The sequence below is a fragment of the Mesoplodon densirostris genome, chromosome 3 (assembly GCF_025265405.1).
Source record: "Mesoplodon densirostris isolate mMesDen1 chromosome 3, mMesDen1 primary haplotype, whole genome shotgun sequence".
Classification (NCBI taxonomy): domain Eukaryota; kingdom Metazoa; phylum Chordata; class Mammalia; order Artiodactyla; family Ziphiidae; genus Mesoplodon; species Mesoplodon densirostris.
In genome coordinates this window covers 14518598-14540786 of record NC_082663.1, presented here as the reverse complement: position 1 = coordinate 14540786, position 22189 = coordinate 14518598, and the positions used below count along the sequence as shown (strand labels likewise).

General features: G+C 40.4%; 1 protein-coding gene across 2 annotated transcripts in view; it reads left to right on the top strand.

Moving 5' to 3' along the window:
• Positions 1–22189, top strand: part of RETREG1 (reticulophagy regulator 1) — a 127322-nt gene that overhangs the window by 98068 nt on the left and 7065 nt on the right. For both annotated transcript variants that reach the window (XM_060092749.1, XM_060092748.1), the window contains exons 4-8: positions 13824–13950; positions 16055–16139; positions 18034–18171; positions 19439–19503; positions 19700–19826. In XM_060092749.1, the coding sequence (XP_059948732.1) occupies positions 13824–13950; positions 16055–16139; positions 18034–18171; positions 19439–19503; positions 19700–19826 (542 nt within the window). The remainder of the gene's footprint in view (positions 1–13823; positions 13951–16054; positions 16140–18033; positions 18172–19438; positions 19504–19699; positions 19827–22189) is intronic.

Genomic DNA, 22189 nt, shown 5'->3' with positions numbered 1-22189 from the left:
AAAGAGGTGTTGAAGGTAGTGGTTTGGAACTTCAAAGGCTAGGAAGGCAATTGACATGGAGATAGAAAAGCAAATGTTTGGTAAGTAAAGGTTTGCTGGGCCAGGAAGAGACAATGGGACCCAGAGTGGGCTCTGATCTCTAGGTCCTGCTGAGTTTCCCTCACCACACTCACCCCATATTCTTCACAGATGTCTCTGCTGCTAGCTTGCTTCTTGGAACAAGCCCTCTATCTGTTGATACATTATTTTAGGCATTTAGGGGGAAGGTCAAAGTTTCTTCCTGAGTTTTTTTGGGCCTTGATTGTTTTCACCTCGAAATAATATGCATGCCAAAGAGACAACTTGGGGTGGCAAATTTTGCATCCCTACACTAGAGTACAAGTAGAACATGGGATAATAATACATTCTATATGTGTATAAAAACAAGAAGGCATTTAACATTTTACTGACTAGCCAATCCAGTAGACAGTGACCTAGAGGGAGAGGAGAAAGGGGTATGGATGTAACCGTGTGCCCCGGAGAGAGCTGCAGGAGTTGTGAACACACAGGCACTTGCCTAGGAGATTTGATTCAGTTGTCGGCGGCTTCCTGGAAATGGCTAGAAGATTGGGCAAGCAGATGATCTCCAATACGCTGGCTTGGCAGTTTACACATACAGAAAGCACGTGCTTTTAGATTCTCAGCCGTTAGATTCTCCTGAACACCACGGACAGGAACTTGGACTCTGGGGGCAGGTGTGAGTGTCTGCAAAAATGAAGGAGGATGGGGGAGGTGGCAGGCGCCTCTCTCACTGGCATAAGGTTCAGCCTAGATCATTCCAGTCTCATTTACTTTCACTGAACTTCACTGCACAAGGGAATACAAAATTTTAAGAAAAAGTTTTCCTGAGCGAATTTATAATGTGAATGGAAGTGAAATGTCAGAGGAACGCTTTAAGTAAGTGTTTGCAGGAACCCCTTCAGTCTTCAGGTATAAAATGCACAATGACGGTTATCAAGGTGGTGAGAAATGCACTGAAGGCAACTCCTTTTTAGTTAATTATCGGCCAGATTTTTATTGCTGTTCTGTGTGTATGAGAACGTGGGGGAAATGCAATCCCGTATAAACTCACTCTCTAAAGCAGACAGGCTCTATTCATTACTTTTTAGAATTTTGTTTTCCTAAAGAAACCATCACTAGGAGAAATACGTTCTTTTGACATTTGTCCTCACTCCATAGCATCAACCACTGCACACCCTCCCTGGGCAGGAGATGCCTCCTCGGTAACCTGTGCCCAGATCCACTTCTCCCTTTCCTCCACACATACTCCTTTCTAGTCCGTGCCCTCCCCACTCCCAAATACATCCCCACCTTCCCCCATGCTGCTGTTGACTATTACATTATTTACCATTAAAACATGCAATATCCATACAATAGCTTATTGTTAGAAATCTGCTTTGGAGGGAGGCCGATGGCCAGTTTAGCAAGCAGTAAAACATCATAATGCGATTCTCATTGTTTTCTATGACTGACAACAGTGATCCTCTTGGTAAGGGTATATGTTCCTTTAAGAGTCACCCACATCATTCACTGGCTTTTAAATGGAGATAAACGGGAGATGCAGTCTTTAAAGGACTAAGGTGGAACCGTGGCCTATGATTTAACAATGTAGCCTTTTGAATAAATATCTCAATGACTGATAGTCACTGACTCCAGGTTTGCCATATTCCAAGGTACCCCCTTCAACACAAAGGCTGACAACAAATTCTCCCAACAAAATTAATTTTAGGGCTTCCCTGGTGGCGCGGTGGTTAGGAATCCGCCTGCCGATGCAGGGGACACGGGTTCGTGCCACGGTCCGGGAAGATCCCACATGCCGCGGAGCAGCCGGGCCCGTGAGCCATGGCCGCTGAGCCTGCGCGTCCGGAGCCTGTGCTCCGCAACGGGAGAGGCCACAACAGTGAGAGGCCCGCGTACCGCAAAAAAAAAAAAAAAATTAATTTTAATTGGCCTTCATTTAAAAAGCCCTCTGGAGGAACTTTATCATCGTTCAGTCTGTTTGGGTTGTATATACCTGTTCCAGCCCAGTGTGATGGGTAAGGTCTCTCAAAAAACAAAATGAGGAACTATATTGTTAAAGAAAAATTTTTGCACCATAAGAAATACAATCTAAGGAATTGTCACAGAAGCTTAGGTTTCATGTAACTAGGCCAGAGGTAAAAAACAAGAAAAAAAAGAAAAAGAAAAAAAGGCAAGGAGAGGACATTTCCTTTTGATTCCAACTGCAGTAAATCCTGGACAGTACTTCATTGGAAATTGTGGATCCGAAACAGAATGCAAAAGAAAGGCTTATATCTGAATTAGTAAACTTGCTTTACAAGAACAATTTCTGTTTTCCTTGGGGAGCGTTTCCTGGTTCTCAGGTATTATCTGTCCTTCGGGGATAAAGTAGAAACCTTTTCTTCCCTCAGGGGTAGTGATTAAAGCAAACCTCTGTGTTCACAAATGAAAGGGTGTTTAATCTCCTGCAGGTCTCAAGTAGGAGCTTGTTTGGAGCTGGTAATGGAATTTAAATTGTTCATGCCCTGGGCTTATGGAAGTCTACTTGTTGAAAAGTTAACAAAATTGAAAACGCTGGAAAATAACTTCTACTGGCATCTATTCATGGAAACTAGAATCATCTAAGAAGTAACGTGATGGGGGCCTCCCGGTGGCGCAGTGGTTGAGAGTCCACCTGCCGATGCAGGGGACATGGGTTCGTGTCCCGGTCTGGGAGGATCCCACGTGCCGCGGAGCAGCTGGGCCCGTGAGCCATGGCCGCTGAGCCTGCGCGTCCGGAGCCTGTGCTCCGCAGCGGGAGAAGCCACAACAGTGAGAGGCCCGCGTACCGCAAAAAAAAAAAAAAAAAAGAAGAAGTAACGTGATGGGCAGCTGAGTGCCAGGCTTCCAGGTGATCTTGGCAGATTGGACAGTTGATAATCTCTGCACCCAGGGAAGTGGCAGGGCAGAGACTGAGGTGGAAGGAAGCAAGGGGCAGTTTCACAGAGTGACTGATCTCTAATTCATTTGAGACTTTTTCTAAAAAGAACGAGAGAGCTCCAAATAAAACACCAAGTTGCCCAGAGGGCGGTGAGGCTCAGCTTCTCAGGGCAGGAAGAGCCAACACTTAGGTGGCGCCTCCTTGTCCCTGGCCGGGGGAGACGTTGTCCACGTGGTTAATTGGTCTGAGAAAGTGACAGCTTCACATTGAGTGGTCTGTAATTTCTTAATCTTGTGTTTGCTTATTTAATCCTCCAGTTGACATATCTTATTGGCTTTGTCACGGTTCTAATTCTGTGCGTGTTTGTGCAGGGAAACAGGATCCCTGTTTTTATTTCGTTGCTCTGCCTACACACAGTCACACACGAACACGCCTGCACGCGGAGGAACACGACATGGATCCAGAGGATTAAAAACAGTTCTAACACATCGCACTCAGAAATGTTCAAATCTGTAACTGGAGAATGACTGACCTTTCTAAGAAAAATTATGCAGGAGTTCATATCAACAGATATTCACTAGTAACAGAGAACATGAGACCTTTAGTCACCAGCCGAGAATGACAGGCAGCGAGGGCTCCCGGCCAAAGCATATTTATAGGTGCGCTGGGTGAAGCAGCTGTTTGTCCCGGTTGCTAGGTGACATCTTAGGTTATAGCAAATCCCCTTTTACAGAAGTTTGGGATGTTGTCATTGTTAACTTTCTGTAAAATATGGTTTGGCTTCAATTTCCAATTCCTATGGATTAAAAATAAAATAAATTAGTGTAAAATAATGTATTTTCTCTGGAGGTACTTTGACGGTTCTTCTAAACATCTTTGGAAATGGTTATTACAATATGAGTTCTTAAGGATATGGAAAATCTAAAAAGTGACCAGAAAGGTGTGTGTGTGTGTGTGTGTGTGTGTGTGTGTGTGTGTGTGTACGTGCACATGTGTTTGAGAGGAAACAGCAATAGCTGAAAATACTCTCCAGTGGATTGAGGTCACCTGACAGGAACAAACAAGGGACTGATTTTCCCTATCCTGATAGAAGGATGGATATTCATGGAGTTTCACATTCTGGCCAACTTCACAAGCCCCAGTCCTGTCTCCACGGGTCGCACAGGTGCTCTTGGGTCATGTGACAGTAATGTCTACAGAAGATGCTGGATCCAGGGATCTCCATGGAGAAGTCAGGTGTTAGGACCCAAGTTTTGCCAGAAGGAATTCCACACAAAATACTAATTTCCACCTCAGGAAACATTTGAAATAAATGAGCCCTATTTCCTGGTTACCTAATTTCGAAGGCAGTTTAATTCTGCATTTCCAAAGAAAAAAAATAAAGCTATTCCATATAAGTGAAAGTTGGCTTCCAAATTTTTTAGACTTTTTGCCTATGATGTATTCCTACAGATATAAAGGAATACACACTAATTACTGTGATAGGTAATGTATAGAAGCATTCGGATAAGTTCATTAAAAAAATCAATAAAAGTCACTAAACTATTTTTGATTTGTTTTTCTTTGTTTGATATCTGTTCATTGTTTATATCCATTCCTTCATTCGATATTTTATGTGCCTTATAGAAGTCAACTTCTGTCAGCTGCTGAAGACAGAGCCGTATCTGTGAATCCGTTCAGGGCATTTAAGTCTCATGAGGTGTCAACATTACAAAGGAAAGTAACTTCAATTGAAAAATTGCTGCAAAAGAAAATGATGTATTGGTGGAGGTGGGCAGGGCTCAGGAGGAAAGATTCAGGGAGGAGATGCACACAGTTCTTGTGACACAGTGCCGGCCTGGGAGGGCCTAGAGATCAAGGGTATCATTGGCACAGGGTATGGAATCACTTGAGGGTCCTGGCTTGGAAAGAGCTGAAGCAGTGGAGAGAGAAAATAGGAATCTAAACTCCTTGGTCCCAGGCTTCACCTGGGAACCGAGATGCTGTGTCGATATCTCTATTTCTGTAGCTCGGCCTTCAGGGAGTCCATAATCTGTCCACGTTACTGCTCTAGTGTTCTTTCCCACTCAGCTTTGAAATGATGCCAAGTTCCATTCCAGAGAGTTCTTCCGGTGTCTCAACCTCCCATTATAAGCATTCTCGGTTCCATTTATGAAGGCCCTATTTTGTGTGTATTTGTTCTGTGACCTCAGCAGGATAGTTAATGTATCTGAGCCTCAATTCCCTCATCTGTAGGACAGAATAAATCATAGGACCTCGCTCATAGGCTGACTGTAAGGATGGAATATGACAGTGAGTTCACAACATATAGGATGGTGCCTGGCTCCTGCTGAGTGTTAGCTAGTATTCTTTTCTCACATTGCCTGGAACCCCCATTACTTGAATTTTTCATCAACTGTCTTGGTGTGAAATTTGCACTCTATTAGCATCCTTCCATTCTACTAAAACCATCACCTAAATAGAACTGTTTTTCTAAAAAACACTAATTCTAAAAGATACATGCACCCCAGTGTTCATAGCAGCATTATTTACAGTTGCCAAGATATGGGAGCAACCTAAGTGTCCATCAGCAGATGAATAGATAAAGAAGATGTGGTACATACAATGGAATATTACTCAGCCTGTAAAAGAGAATTAAATTCTGCCATTTGAAGCAACATGGGTGGACTTGGAGGGTATTATGCTAAGTGAAATAAGTCAGACAGAGAAAGACAAATACTATGTGTTCTCATATGTGGAATCTAAAAAATACAATCAACTAGTGAATGTGACAAAAATGAAACAGATTCACAGATATAGAGAACAAACTTAGTGGTTACCAGTGGGGAGGAGGGGCAACATAGGGGGAGGGGAGCAAGAGGCACAAACTGTCAGGTATAACATAAGCTACAAGGATATATTGTACACCACAGGGACTATAACCAATATTTTATAAGAACTATAAATGGAGTATAACCTTTAAAAATTGGGAATCACTATATTGTACCCCTGTAACATATAATATTGTACATCAACTATACTTCAATAAAAATTAAAAAATAAAGTGAAAAAAGTAACAAACGAAACCAGGTACTAAAGACTAAAAAAAAAAAAAAAAGTGAATAAATTGTCATGCTGATCTCTGTGGAATCTTCTTCCATAACTCTTTTTAATAGTTGTTTCTACCTTACAATTTAAAATATATTCTACAGTTCTGCATTGCCCACCCCCTCCCCGGAAAAATGTAGCACTTTATTTTGTATTGCAGATGCCAGAAACCAAACTGAAACCAGCTTAAGGCGAAAAAGGGAATGGGCTCCACAAAGAGGGCGTCCATGTTTGAATTTGTTTGGGGCTCAGCAGAACCCAGGAACTCAGACCCGACCATCAGGCTTCGTTTGTGCCCTCTGTCTCCACCTCACCCTCCTCTCCTTCTCTCTCCATCTGCTCCACGATTCCTGTCTCTTGTTGGTAATCATCTCTGCAAATCTAAAGCTCAAGAAATACGTGAAAGGATTTGAGCTTTGATATATTAAAAAATCCCTTCTTTTGCTTTGAAAAATTACTTTCAGTTATAAAAATACCTTCTGACTTTTAGGTTGATTAGTATAAGCTAAAAAGATTTATTATCCTGTAAAGTGTACAGTAATGCAAAGAGAGTATCTTATATTCAACAGGCTCTCCTCATATATCCAGTCCCCAGCTTAGTTTTTGAATGTTTTTCCCCCCAATAGCCCTAGATTCAATGAAATGTCATTTTGTAAACGTGAATTTAATATATAACACAAGCGAGAGAGAAATCACTTTGGGGTCGCTCACTGGTAGAGGCTGTGCCTTCGTCATCGTGAAATCCCTGAGGCTGGACTGGTGACAGACAACCGCACTCAGTGCGTGGTGATTGAAATGAACGGAAGGGAAATGACACTGAGACACGTTATCTGTTCTCTGCCAGGATTCATTTATTTCAGCATAATTTTTGGTTGTGCTCAGAGACACTTGGGGTGAAAGAGATGTAGCAGGCTGCTGGCACGTGTTCTCTCCTCCAGAATTACCGTCTATTTTTAAAGAGCACCCGAGTGTCACGTTTCTTAGTCTCACAGAACCCCCTAACGGGGAGAACTGTGTGCTGCACCCTGAAAACCAAGTGCATTCAAGGTTCATGTATGGAGCCTTTAAGCTGTGCAAAGGCTAATTTGTCTTTTAATATAACACTTAAAGACTGTTTTTGTTAAGCAGATTTTTAAAGAAAGAAGGTACACAATCATGTAAAAAAAGGTACTTTGCTGTACACCTGAAACTAACACAACATTGTAAATTAACTATACTTGAGTGAAAAAAGGTTAATTAAAAAATTATTTACCCACTGAACTATAGTGTCATCATTTATTATCATGATTAGTTTGCTATTTTCTTGCATAAATACTGTGCAAGGAAATCACTATGCATATATTAAAAGAGTACATCATTCATGATAGCATCAAAACCCATCAGATTTCTAGGAACAAATGTCCTAAAGGATGCATAACCCTCTACACTAAAAACTATACACAAAAGATAAAAGAAAAACAAAATTATAGTTATGTGTTCATACGTGTGTATGTGTGTGTGTGTGTATCAATAGCGTTTATAATAGGGCTTGAAATATGGTAGCATATGTCTGCAGCTTTATCTTCTTCAAGATTTCCTTGGTTGTTCTTGGTACTTTAAATTCCCATTTAAATTTTAGGATTAGGCAGCCAATTGGCATTATAAATTCTGATGAGATTTTGAATTTGTAGGTCAAATTGGGGAGAATTGATATATTTACAATATGCCAATATGTCTACTCCTTGAACATATTCCTCCATTTACTAAGGTCTTCTTTAGTTTTTCTTAATAATGTTCCATAGTTTTTAGGGTAGAGATTTATACATCTTTAGTAACATTTATTCCTAGGAATTTGGCGTTTTTTTGATGATATTGTAAATGACATACTTTTTAAAATTTCATTTTTGCAAGTTCCTATGCTATAAATAAATGAAAACTCAACTAAGGAAAAAGATAGGTATGAAAGAAAAATTTTAAAAATCATTCAGATCTCAGTTTGACCATGTGGGTTATTTGGTTCATAACAAAACTCACCACTTTTTATTCCTATGTTAAATTACTTAAATCACACAGTTAAATTACTTAAAATCAGTTGGATCCTTTTGGACGTTGCTTTTAAGACGTGTTAGGACCACAGCAGCATTCAGTCTAGGGCTCATTATTCTCTGCTGCTGAGGTAGGACCCTTGTGAGTACTCTACCCGACGTGTGAATTTTGAGGCTTTCCAGTCTAGTCGGCGGGAAGGATTTCCAGGCATCCTTCGCAGCCCTGTGAGCACAGGACTCTGTTCCCTCTCGTCCTTTCCCATGCCTTGTTCCTCACACGTGCGCCCTCAGCTGGAGGGTCCAGGGGACCCTGCAGGTGGCCAGTGTTCTCTGTGCAGGCTCTACACCCCACACTCTGTCCCTCCAACTCCAGCCTCTTTGGACTGTCACTTCTGATGCTCAACTCAGGTAGTGGCCGGGACCCACCTGGGGGGCACCTCCCTGCTCTGTGGCCTGACACTTTCTCACTGGGTATTTCTTATTGTAACTCTTAGGATAAGAAACACGTGCCTCAGAATCACCTGGGACACTAATTCAAAAGGCAGATTTCTGAGGTCACCCCAGGCCTGCTCCACCAGAGTTTCTGGAGTGAGGCCATGACAGATGCTATCGAAACAGTGCCCTGGGGTTCACACACACTTCCCACGTGGGAACTGCCTAACGAGATTACTTTGGCCACATCTATCGTCTATGCCTGATTGTATTCTAGTAGGGTTATGGAGGCAGAAAGAAGGGGTGTTGGCTTCGGATTCTACTGGGAAGCAGAGCTCCCTTCTGTGCCAAAGCGAGGCTGCTTGTCTGAGGGGCCATCTCTCTAATTCTTATTCCCTTAGAACTTCTCGGACTGGTGGAACCATATCGGTTCTTCAGGAAACAGCTGCTTATCTTGACCATGCAGAGTGTCTTTTGTCAAGAATCTGTCCCTCTAGTTTCTCTTAAGGAGAATGTAACTAAACGGAATCTGCCAGGGCCTCAGTTTGGTAGCTTTTCTGGCAAGCTCTGCACAGCTGCAGATCCTTGGGCAGAGCCCATGTGAAAGATGCCATGGCTGTGGGACGGTTGGGAGGTGTGGCTTCCCACTGGGAACCACGTGAACTGGATTCTCGGAGAGTCTGGGAAGTTGGAGCTGGTGGTCACAAGGGAGGGACGCTATAGAGGTCCTTATCTCCTGGCTGGAGGGAGGTAGGAAGGAGAGAGAAAACTGGCTGGAAGGGAGGAAGCAAGCAAGGGTAGAGAGAAGGGAAGGAAAGAAAGAAGGACAGACAGACCCACAAAAGGACCTTACTTCCCTTTGAACCTGGAAAATGCATGTTCTCTCTGAAACTATGGAAGAAAAAAACTAAGCCCTGGAATATTCATGCTGAAGCCATTGGTAACTAAATTTCTTCCTTGAATGAGCTTCAATCATAGAAGACTTACACTCTTTGGTGAAGAACTTGGTAAAGATTCACACTGTTTTTCAGCCTCCTTTTCTGTTTGTTGGGCCTTTCGTTGCACGTTGATCAGCGCCAAGGATGGTGGGAAGACAGCCACACACCATGTGAAAGATCTGTTTCCCTAGTATCGTCCAGTATTCACAGGAGATCCTTTCTCTGATTATGTGTTTTGCAGACAAGGCTCTCTAGGAAAACCTAGAGTTTCATTATGGAGCAACTCAGAGCCTCTGTGTGTGTGTGTGTGTGTGTGTGTACACATGCAGATGTCACTTGTATTAATCGTTGACCAACCATCAAGTATGAATCTTACTTTCCAATAAATATTTGGATTCTGCACAGGAAGTTCTCTTTTTTTCTGGAATGGGTAGGTCTTAAATGATGCCGTGTTGATCCTGGTCAATCACACCTCATTCCTCCTGACTCTAGAAAAGAGTGAGGAGAAGCATCACATGTTCCTTCTTTTTCTAAATTACAAGATGTGGTCTCTTCCAAGATGTCATTGAATTTGTTCTTCCCTTGCAGAGGGCACATGTTTTAAAGGGAAGAGAACTGTGTTGGAAATCAGGAGCCTCCAGTCAGGCTCTGCCCTGAACTAGCTGAGAAAATGTGGGTTTCACTTTCCTTGTCTAGAAAAGAAGGGAATTTGAAAAGTTGACATCAATTGGCCCATCTTATTCTAAATTACATAACTGCATTATTCAAATATATTATGTAACTATATTACCTAAACTGAACTGTGGTGACATAAATTAATGGTAGACAGTATATAATGGAAGACATTAGAAATGTATGTTCCACTGGTCCTCAGAATTAGTCACTGGACAACTTAAAACTATTATGAAACTCCCGGAGAGTGATGGCTAGGTGCATGTTTTATTTAGAGTGTACATGTAGAGTGACACCTCTTCTTTGCCCTTGAATTCGGATTTTCTTCTTAAATCATACATATTTCCATTAAATTTTATTCAGGACAATCTATACATTTATTTTATCTCAGACATTTACTACTCTTCCCAAAACCCATTTGGTTAGATAATATTTTCATGATTTACACAATGCATTTCTCATTTCTGTTTGTGATGGTAACAGTAATTCAGATGTCATTAGAATTGTTCAAGGCGATTTTTAAAAGATGTTGGCCATGCCACATGGCTTATGGGATTTCAGTTCTCCAACCAAGGACTGAACCCGGGCCACGGCAGTGTAAGTGCTGAGTCCTAACCACTAGACCACCAGGGGACTCCTTAAGGCAATTTTGTTAAAAATAAATATAAGTAACAATGGAATTTATTGTCCCAAAGTACTGTCACAGGAGGTAACACTTGTGTTTTGACTATAGGATGTGAAGTGGGATATACTCGTGTAAGAATGTTACTCATTAAATAAAAAGAATGATTATACATTTAAGTATCCAGGAATTTTAAATCAAGACCATATGTGTGTACATGTATAGCTTTAGGAACAGAAATACATCAATTCTTGTGTACCCAGCACCTAAAAATGCTATAGAACATGACAAATACCCAAGAAGCTCCCACTTGCCATCTCAAGGCTCATTCCCTACACACCCCCATCTTAGGTATCCCCTCTCCTAAATCTTGGGTTTTTCTTTCAGTCATTTCCTTGCTTAAATATCTGTTAGCTTAATGTGATTTTGAGCTTTATATAAATGAAACCATGCTGTGTATATACCTCTGTGATGTTTTTCTCAATATTATGATCCTGAGGTTCAGGTATAAACATGGAGTTTGAGTTCCTTCATATCCATTCCATCTTTCTTGTTTTTATTTTAAGGGAACTTTATTATTTTTATTTATTTATTTTTGGCTGCGTTGGGTCTTTGTTGCTGCAGACAGGCTTTCTCTAGTTGCGGCAAGCGGGGGCTACTCTTCATTGCGGTGCACGGGCTTCTCATTGCAGTGGCTTCTCTTGTTGCAGAGCTCAGGGTCTAGGCACATGGGCTTCAGTAGTTGTGGCACGCGGGCTCAGTAGTTGTGACTCGTGGGCTCTAGAGCGCAGGCTCAGTAGTTGTGGCGCACTGGCTTAGTTGCTCCGCCGCATGTGAGATCTTCCTGGACCAGGGCTCGAACCTGTGTCCCCTGCATTGGCAGGTGGATTCTTAACCACTGCACCACCAGGGAAGCCCATCTTTCATTTTTGAACACAACTCACTTTATTTTTTCATTATCCTAATGGAAGTATATTTTTAATTTGCTTCAAAATACAAAATGTTCACCCATTCCTTTGGAATTGTTAAAATAATAATAAAGTTCCATTATAAGTTTTTCATTGATTTTTGTTAGAATTATATTTGCCAGACAGGTTAACCAAATCCTTAAATACTACTCGATATGCATAGAGAGCAGAAATTAAAATCTGTATTTATGTCATACACTGAGCAGTAGAGTAGCCTACCCTTGCCAATTTGTAACAAGCCTATGTTGTTCCAGAAAGGAAGCCACAGTTCAATTTCAGTTTTTACTCTCCTGTACAAAATCTTTTCCCATTAAGCTGACATACTGGCAAGATTTTGTTACAGATAGTGGCCACTATATGTAACATAAAAACTTAGTGTTTCTTTTAATAGATCTGGAATCATTCGTAGGATATGCATAGTGCTAGATTTGGTCACCAATGTAAACAGGCTTGATCAGTGGTTCGAGCATGGGAAGAGTTAATGAAGGCATAAACTGATAGCTAAACGTCCCCAAAAGTTAATTTCTTACAACAGTCGGGAAATCATTTGGCAAATGTCTACCTCGTGGAGTAGCATCAGCCTGGACACCGGGCAGCTCAGTGACTCTCTGGCAGAGCATTGGTTGAGGCTGATAGAACAAAGAGGAAGGACAAGAACTACTTTTTTTTTTTTTTTTTTTTTTTGCTTTTTTAATGCTATTGCACTCGTTTAAATATAACTTAAAATTTCTATTATAAAGGGAAATTGTATTACTTAATTTACAATTTCCTTGATGTTGATTCGAAAGTTTATTAAAAGAAACAGAATCTAAATGTACACAATTTCTGGGTAGTTGAGCATCTAAGGGCCAAGGTAGTTTTAATTTGTTGCAGGGCTACTGGAGTTGAATCCAGAGATCAGTCTCACCCTGACACCTTTGCAGTCATAGCTCAGATGACACTTCACTAACAGTGTGTCCTCTACTAGACACATTTGTTTAAAATTATCTGTGTAATAAATGAATTTGGGTGCCCTTAATAGAACTTGTTTGAGCTGGTATATTTATGTGATGAGTTAGGATTGCAAGAGTGGGATTTGAACTTGATGGCATTGTAACTTCAGGAGATGCCCAGTATTTGCATGCCTTCTTCCTGGAGCAATTGTTACTAGTTTTTAGCTCACTACCATTCCTATGGGAAAATGAAGGCGGGGACCCACAGCACGTGCCTGGCACACACACCACATTCAACACATTCTGTGATGATGATCGGGAAAAGATACTCTAGACAAATACGGGGTATTGTGAGATCCTGTTGAGTTTGACAGTTTTCTACTGAGTTGACCAACATAGTATACAGTCGACCCTTGAACAACCTGGGTTTGAACTGCGTGGGTCCACTTAGAGTGGATGTTTTTCAGTAGTTAATTCTACAGTGCAACAGGGTCTGTCGTTGGCTAAATTTGCGGATGCAGAGGAACCACAGATACGAAGGGCCAACAATAAATTATACATACGTGGATTAACTGCAGCATTGTACAGGATCAACTGTGGACTGAAAATGCTTTGTTTGTGTTGATGATGAGGATAATGATAAGATTAAAGCCAAGGTTTCTTTAAAGGTACTGTGGCTTTACTACCTTTAACGTTTAAAACATTTCTAACAATCCCACAAGGCCCTGTATGATCAGGTTTCTTCCTACCATCCCAGCTCCCTGCAATGCTATTCTCTGGTTCGCTCTACTGCAGCCATACTGGGACCAATGGTGCTTTAGCTCCTTCTCACAACAGGACCTCTTGCATATGCTGTACATTGTTCTGTCCGGAGCCCTTCCAAGCCTTTATGGTAAATAGTGCAAATCCAGATCATAGCATAAAAGTGACATCTTCAGAGAAGATGTCCCAGAGCCTCCACCCTATATGTTTCCTTCGTTGTGACCAGATAATCGTGGAGCTCATTGCTTGCCTTGGCCTGTGATCTTCCTTAGACAGGTGTCTGGCTTGTTCATCTCTGAATTCACATGGCTCTTCCAGAGAGTGTGGCCACTAGGAGATGCTCAGTGAATATCTGCTAAAGCAATAAATGTTGAGTGAATCATCCAAAATTCAGTTAAAAGTTTTTGTTTTCTTTTTCTCTCTTTAGCTGGGAAGTTACCAATTCCAAACCAGATGAAAGACCCAGGCTCAGCCACTGTCTTGCAGAATCATGGATGAATTTCAGCATATTTCTTCAAGAAATGTCTCTGTTTAAACAGCAGAGCCCTGGCAAGGCAAGTTTTCTAGAGAAGGAGAATGATGTGTGTGCTTTAAAATGTGAAATAAACTTGGAAACAAATGAATTAACCTATTTTATCAGCCTGTAAGGGTTCTCCAATTCTGAATATAATGCAGTACGAACACATGCCATAGAAACTGATATTAGCAAGGTTCAGAAATGTTAGTGTTCTTAGCACTAGAAAGCCCGTAACCTTATATTTTGAAATTGGATTGGATTTCTATTTTATCCATATTTATGTAGCTTATTAACTAAAATGAATGATGATTTGTCCTCTCAGCCAGACCAAGAATAAAAACGTGTTATTAAGAATTTCAGTTTATATTATCTAGGCTGGTTCTCAAGTCAAAGGAACACATAGCCCTTTGAGGGTGTTTTTGGAGGTAACTGAGTCTCACTTTCAGTCTAAAAGGTGGAGATTCTTGTATGATTTACTTAAGAAAGAAAATCTTTGGCAGAAACATCCACAGTGATTATATAAATGGAATGAGTATTTTTCCAACAAAGATGAAAACCCACGAGGAGAGAGTTGAGTGGTTTGAAAGGGGTTACAAGAAATGCCCACTATAGGGCTTTTTATATGTAGAGGCAGCTTCCACTGTATCTTGACAGCACGGGTGAGCTACAGAACCATCAATAGACCCGTTCCCTTCCAGTGCTATGGAAACGAATGTCCACCTGTAGTTGGAAGGAACAACCTAGGAATGTCTTCATTTAAAAATCCCTCTCTTTGTTCCGTGTTACAGGAAATCTAACTTCAATGAGTAATAGAACTATAATTGGACACATTTTGAGCATACTAAAGTTGCAACATTGTATATGGATAAATTATTTTAATCACTGAAGGTGATTTTTAGAATAGATATCAACATGGTAGTGGGGTGGGGTGACTTGTGTTTTTGATGCTTATTTTACTGAGATGATTAAACACATTTTTAGAAGATTCTGAACTTAAACTTCTGCATTGGGTTGCATTAATATACCCCAAGTCAATTAACCTAAGATAACGATGCTACAAATTTAGTGGATAATATGAAATCCCTTTGCGAAACTGAATTCTGGATATAGTAATGCTTTTATTTGTTCTTTTAACTTTTATGGTCTTTCCTCTTCCATTTTGCTATTAGAATTCCATATTCTTCAAGGATCCCTGATGTTTGAGAAACAGCTCTTAATTTTGTTTTCCTTTTGACTAGTGAATTTATTAACCCTGTGCCAAGAATGAAAAATCAAAGTTAATCTGAATTTTAGATCCCCTTGCTGTTTCTCTTAATCAGTTATTGATCAGAGTTATGTATCCTTTCCTTGTGTGTCTTTTTGAAATTCCCTTAATGAATTTTCTTGGCTGATCAGTGAAATTTAGTACCATAATTTAAAGGTAAAGCAAAGAAGTACGATAGTTTATTTTAAATAATAGAGTGTGAAAAAGAAGTGAAGACTTTATGGGAGAATTTTTCTGTCTTGATGTTTTACTTACTTAAAACGGCCAAGATTCTTTTGGCTTCAACTGACAGAAAGAAAATAATCAAATCTCACTGGTGGAATTCAGTTTCATTTGCCGAACAGATATGGTTAAGAAGGAGGATAGTAATGGCCAGTCGATTTATCCCGGCTGCTTATCAGCTGTGCGAATTACTGTTATATTTATGTAAATACCTCTAATTTCTATAACATGTTTTGCTGTGTTTATGACTTTCTGTGGATTTATAGAAACAGTTTGAACCTACAGATTTCGTTACTGGGCTGCGTTGTTTTCAGCGAGTGACCCTGAGTAAAACAAGTTTCTGGGTACATACTATTCTTCAGGACTCTTGCATCTGGTGATACAGCTGCAGGCATGATTAATGGGAGATGTTGTCCTCTGTGCCAGAGGTTAGCTTCTGGAACCTTCAAAATGATTATCACTTAATGTTAAAGTGGGCTAAGGCTGGTTGAACACAGCAGTCATTAGTCAGATCTAAGTGCAAAGAACACTGTTTGAAAAACACTTGCCTTAACATGATAGATGGCATGTAGATCACTAATTGTGTGTGTATCCTGTGCTCTAAAGTATCTTGATGTTATGTACAACTGTCACATGTTACTTCTATTATTTTTAGTTTTGTCTCCTGGTCTGCAGTGTATGCACCTTTTTTACCATCTTGGGAAGTTACATTCCTGGGGTTATACTGAGCTATCTACTGTGTAAGTATAGTAGAACTTTTGTTCTACATATGGTATCATTTACTGGTCTACAAGACGTTCCACAGTTTAGAAGAAGAGGGATGTGTTCTTGATTATAAAGCAAGTTGATTATTCTCTAATTTCCTGCTGTACAAAGTTTCTCCTTTTTCTAGAGACATGTTGCTATTTCAAAATTATAAGAATAGCTGTCAAAAAGCGAGGTTATAAATGATTCATTTTATTTTAAATTATGTCAATAAAGCTGTAAACAAGGTCTACTCTCCACCCCCCACAAATACATGAATACTTTTGCCATTGTGCATGATCTGCGGCTCAAAATATAATTAAAACCACAAGGAGGCGCCGTTATATCCCCGCCAAAACAGCTGAAATTAAAAATACTGACTATATCAAGTGTTAGCCAGGATATGGTAGGTAGGTAGAATGGTACAACCACTTTGGATAACAGTTTGGTAGTTTTTTAAAAGCTACTGTGTGACCAAGGCATTCCACAGCTAGGTGTTTTCCCAAGAGAAGTGAAAGCATACACCTATACAAAGACTTGTCCACAAATGTTCATAGTGGCTTTTTTTGTGTTAGCCAAAAACAGAAGACAATTCATATGTCCATCAACAAATAGGTGGGTAAACAAACTGTGGTACATCCATACAATGGATTACTACTCAGCACTGAAAAAGTGATGTATGCAACAGTCTGAATAAATCTCAGAATAATTAGATTGAGTGGGAGAAGCCAGGTAAAAAAAGAGTACATAATGTTTGATTCCATTTATATATAATTCAAACTAATCTTTAGTGACGAAGCACATAAATGGTTGCCTGGGGATGAGGCGGGTAGGGTGGGGAAAGACCAGAGGGAGGGATTAAGAGAAACATGAGGAAACTTTTGGGGGGGGTATGGTCACTGTCTTTATCATGATGACAGTTGCTTAGTTGTATGCATATGTCAAAACATCAAATTGTACACTTTAAATATGTGCAATGTATTGTATGTCAATTGTAACTCAAAAGTGCTGTAAAAAAGTTTCGATTTCCTGCTTCTCCTAAAAAATATAAAGATCTGGCCCTGCCACCTTTAGATGGAGCAGTCGCTCTCCACCCAACCAACCCTTGTATTTCCCTAGTTTTCTTGCACCAGCCTTTAAAATTTACATATACCTCCTTGTCTTCTAGAGATATTTGAGTTTGCAACTCCTATTTAAAAGGTAGAGTGTCCTGACAACAGCAGAGAAATAAACAGTAGGGAATACAATGCATTCCCTGTGTTGATCTCCATTTCTTTTTGTATTCCTAATTCCTCACATAAAGGGCCAATGGTCAGAGCTCACATCCATTCTCCCAAGTAGAACTCACGTGGAATATCAACCCTTTGATCTGCCTTGTTTAGGAGGGAAAGGAGAAGAGAGCTAGGGAAAGAGAGGCTAATACGGGCAAGGCATTATTCAGATGGTCTGTATTTATCTCATTTATCCTTTCCAGCAACCCCAAAAGATGATGTTATTATCCCAATATTACTGACGAGAGGCTAACAGATAGTTAATAACGTTTCTATGGAGGAATGATCATTTAACAAATAAGTAGAGTTGATACTTTAATCCAGGACTGTTGTCGGGAAAGCACGTAACCTTTGTATAAATGTTGAGGGTAAGAGGATTGAAGGGATGGAGTTATCTGTCTTTGAAAACCATGACTGTTGGATTGTATGTATATAGGAGAAAATGGTTTCATTACAGGGGGAAGAATAAAAACTATGGACTTATTTCACAGAGGCGCTTCCTTAAGAAAAAAACCCAATTTGTCCGTAAGGGAACTGAAATAATTTTGTGACATACTAAGATGTAGTCTTTAGAAAGTAAGGTCACTTTCCCTAAACTCGCTTCCTCCTTATCTTGCAGTATTATGTGCATTTCTGTGTCCACTGTTTAAGTGTAATGATATTGGACAAAAAATATACAACAAAATCAAGTCATTTCTGCTGAAACTAGATTTTGGAATCAGAGAATATATTAACCGGAAGAAACGTGAGAGAGCTGGTAGGTAACGTTTGAATTTTAGATTCCACGCATGAGATGAGACAGCGGCTGGCTATTTATTATGAAATCACCCTTAATATATTTCAGGGTGTTTTAGCCTTTCACCACATATTATTACCGAAGCAAATCCCCCCAAAGTAACATAGCTTTTTTCCTCTTTTAGGCTTTTATGCTTTTCTCAAACATACAACAAATCGCCTTTTTAATCCACATTGTCAGGGGAGAGAGAAAAGGCTTCAACACTTCTGTATTTGCTACTTATTATTTATTTTCTCTAAATCGTTTTCTTTGGGAGTGGACGGTTGCAAATAACAAATGACACAGGTGGGGCTGTGTGTGGGAGCCCTGTAAGAGGGGGCCAGTAGAACGGGAAGGAAAAGAAAATAGGGGGAAGACTAATGTGCTCCTTTTTCACTTTTTATTTATTTATTTTATTTTACTTTTTCTGCGGTACAAGGGCCTCTCGCTGCTGTGGCTTCTCCCGTTGTGGAGCACAGGCTCCGGACGCACAGGCTCAGCGGCCATGGCTCATGGGCCCAGCCGCTCCGCGGCATGTGGGATCTTCCCGCACCGGGGCACGAACCTGTGTCCCCCTGCATCGGAAGGCGGACTCTCAACCACTTCACCACCAGGGAAGCCCTCCTTTTTCACTTTTCAACGTGGCTTGTGACCTTACAGATTCTCAAACTAGGGGGAGCATCGGAATTGTCTGAAGAGCTTATTAAAGCTTAGATTGGGGCCTCCCTGGTGGCGCAGTGGTTGAGAGTCCGCCTGCCGATGCAGGGGATACGGGTTCGTGCCCCGGTCTGGGAGGATCCCATATGCCGCGGAGCGGCTGGGCCCGTGAGCCATGGCCGCTGAGCCTGCGCATCCGGAGCCTGTGCTTCGCAACGGGAGAGGCCACAACAGTGAGAGGCCCGCACACCGCAAAAAAAAAAAAAAAAAAAAAGCTTAGATTGTGGGGCCCATACCCCAGAGTTTCTGATTCAGCTGGTCTAGGGGAGGGCCTGAGGATTTGCCTTTCTAAAAGTTTTCCAGTGATGTTGATGCTTCTGGTCCAGGGGCCACACTATGAGGACCACTGATATGGACCATTTCCCTCGGAAACCAAACAGTTGCAAATACGCGGACCTTGTTATGTGCAAACATTTAATTACGTGGAGGCGTTGGAGAATATGAGGAAGGTGGGGTAAGGATATATAATGGGTAAAATGACGCTGTCTAAGCTGGCCAGGAAACTGAAAGCTTCCAAATTTTTTCCCAACAGAAGCAGATAAAGAAAAAAGTCACAAAGATGACAGTGAATTAGACTTTTCAGCTCTCTGTCCTAAGGTATTTTTTGTTTAGTTTTCAATTTGTTCCTGTGTGGTTTGACTGTAAATTTATCTAAATGTACCCAAACTGGAATGATATTCTTAATAGACTCCTCCTGTTTCTCTAAGATGATTGAACAATATTGAAAGGAAAATGTTTCAAAAGATTCCCCACAGAAGTTTGAAATGTGTCACTGGTATTTATATTAACACAGATTAGCCTGACCGTTGCCGCCAAAGAGTTGTCTGTGTCTGACACAGATGTGTCCGAAGTGTCCTGGACTGACAATGGGACCTTCAACCTTTCAGAAGGATACACTCCACAGACGGACACTTCTGACGGTATGCTCACACTTCTAGATGCTCTGATTTTTATAATTATGAGTGCGTGCAAAGGTATTTAATCTGTCAACTGCTGACTGGATAAACAGCGTGTGGTACATCTACATAATGGAATCTCACTTGGCTATAAAAATGAAGTACTCACGTTTGCTACAACATGGATGAACCTTAAACACGTTATGCTAAAGTGGAGGAAGCCAGACACACAAGTCCACACATTGTGTAACTCCATTTCTATGAAATGTCCAGAACAGGCAAATCTATTGCAGAAGGAAAATAGATTAGTGGCTGCCAGCGGCTGGGGGAAGAGGGAGTGGTGGGTGACTGGTAATTAATATGTTTCTTTTTGGATGATGAGAATGTTCTAGAATTAGATAGTGGTGATGTTGAACAGCTTTGTGAATATATTAAAAAACACTTAATCATATACTTTAAAAGGGTAAATTTTATAGTATATGAATTATATCTCAAAAGCTATTTTTTGAAGAGTATGAGAAAAACATCTAAGCTAATCAATGTCCAAATCTGCCTTTATTTTGAAAACAAATAATTGACGATGAAAAAAACAACTTCTGGAATATCTGGTGGCATTGATTATAGCAGTAATGGGATGGGGGAGGAGAGAAGCTAATCCCATATATCCAGGGCTAGTCCTTATTAAGAGGGACTAAAGCATGGGGGGCAAGTTTCCCAAATCCAAAGCTGATTCCAGGGTTTCTCATACAGTTTTTTTTTTTTAACTAACTTGTTTTTCTTCCAAGTTAGTTTAAAAAAAAAAAAAAAAAGCTTTCTTATCTTTTATAATTAGGTTAAGTACAATTTAAAATGAAATTTGAGACAAGTCTTGTGTCTCATTGGATCATTTCAAGTCATTTTTAACAATATACTGAAAATATAAGCAGGTTATAATGGAGGATTATGAATAAATTATTTTATATCTGTCTTTATAAGCAAGAACACACTTTCTTTTTCTAGAGGAAGGAAGAAGGCTGTGTAGTGTTGAAAAAATACAGGTTTGGAGATTGGGAGACCCAAGTGTAGCCTTGCTTTTGTCATTAATTTTACTGTATGACCTTGAACAGGTGACATAATTTCTGTGGATATCAATTTCCTCATCTTTAAAGTGCATTAGAACAAGAGGGTCACTGAAGTCCTCTCAAGCTCTACAAGCTGTAAATACCTACAAGACCAGGAAAACAAACCCTTTGTTCTTAAGCATCCTATCTCCGATTTACACAACAAAGGGAGCAACGATAATCGAACCCATATAGAAGGCTTTCATTAATTAAATTGAAGATTCCAAAGAGTTACTGAAAGATTTTCTGTGAAAAGTGAAAAACAATGAAATCACTGTCTGCCTACTAACCTGACATTGCTTTCAAATGTCCCAAATCTTAAAGCGTTCCTGTATGAATTCAGGACCTATGTTTTGCTAAAACGGTATGGTTAATTTCAGCTATATTCATGGAAAGCTAAATGTTTCCCCATAAGCTCTTAGGTTGAATATGGAATAGAAGGAACAATAGCTTCTTTTAACTCATTGCTTTAAACAAACTCAGTTACAGATACTCAAACAGATCTCCATGAGTGAAAATGCAAAGGCTGGATAATAGTCACCATCTGCTGGACCAAAATCTATGAAAACGTCCAAATGAAATATTTTTTATTTTGGACTATACATATCCACACTGGCTTAAGCTAATCCCCTCCCCAGGAGCAGGATGAAATTTTGGTGAACATTTAAACTCTAGTCAGAGCCCCAAGCTGACATTAAGGTTGAATAGTAAGTCATTACACACTTTTTGTGTTTAAGAGGAAAGCTAAGGCCATCGGGGGACATGTAGTGTTTGTGTGTACTTGTGGAGAGAGTGTCCAAGACTTGGGGGGCGGTTCTGATGGGAGGCTAGATGAATGCCAGAGTGATTCAGAGGATTCCAATTAAAAGCAGGGATCTGGGGCTTCCCTGGTAGCGCAGTGGTTGAGAGTCCGCCTGCCAATGCAGGAGACACAGGTTCTATCCCTGGTCCGGGAAGATCCCACATGCCGCGGAGCGGCTGGGCCCGTCAGCCATGGCCGCTGAGCCTGCGCGTCCGGAGCCTGTGCTCTGCAACGGGAGAGGCCACAACAGTGAGAGGCCCGCGTACCGAAAAAAAAAAAAAAAAAAAGCAGGGATCTTTTAGACAATTCTCTTATTTCAAATTTATTATGGTTTATTACAGGGTCTTAGAAACCTTTGACTTTCTATTTTTTGTATATCTGAGATAGTAAAGGTTTATCAATTACTACTTTATAACTTAAAAGTTGAATCATAAAAAAAAATGTATTATGGTGCTTAAGCATGAACTTCTGTTCTACCTTCCACA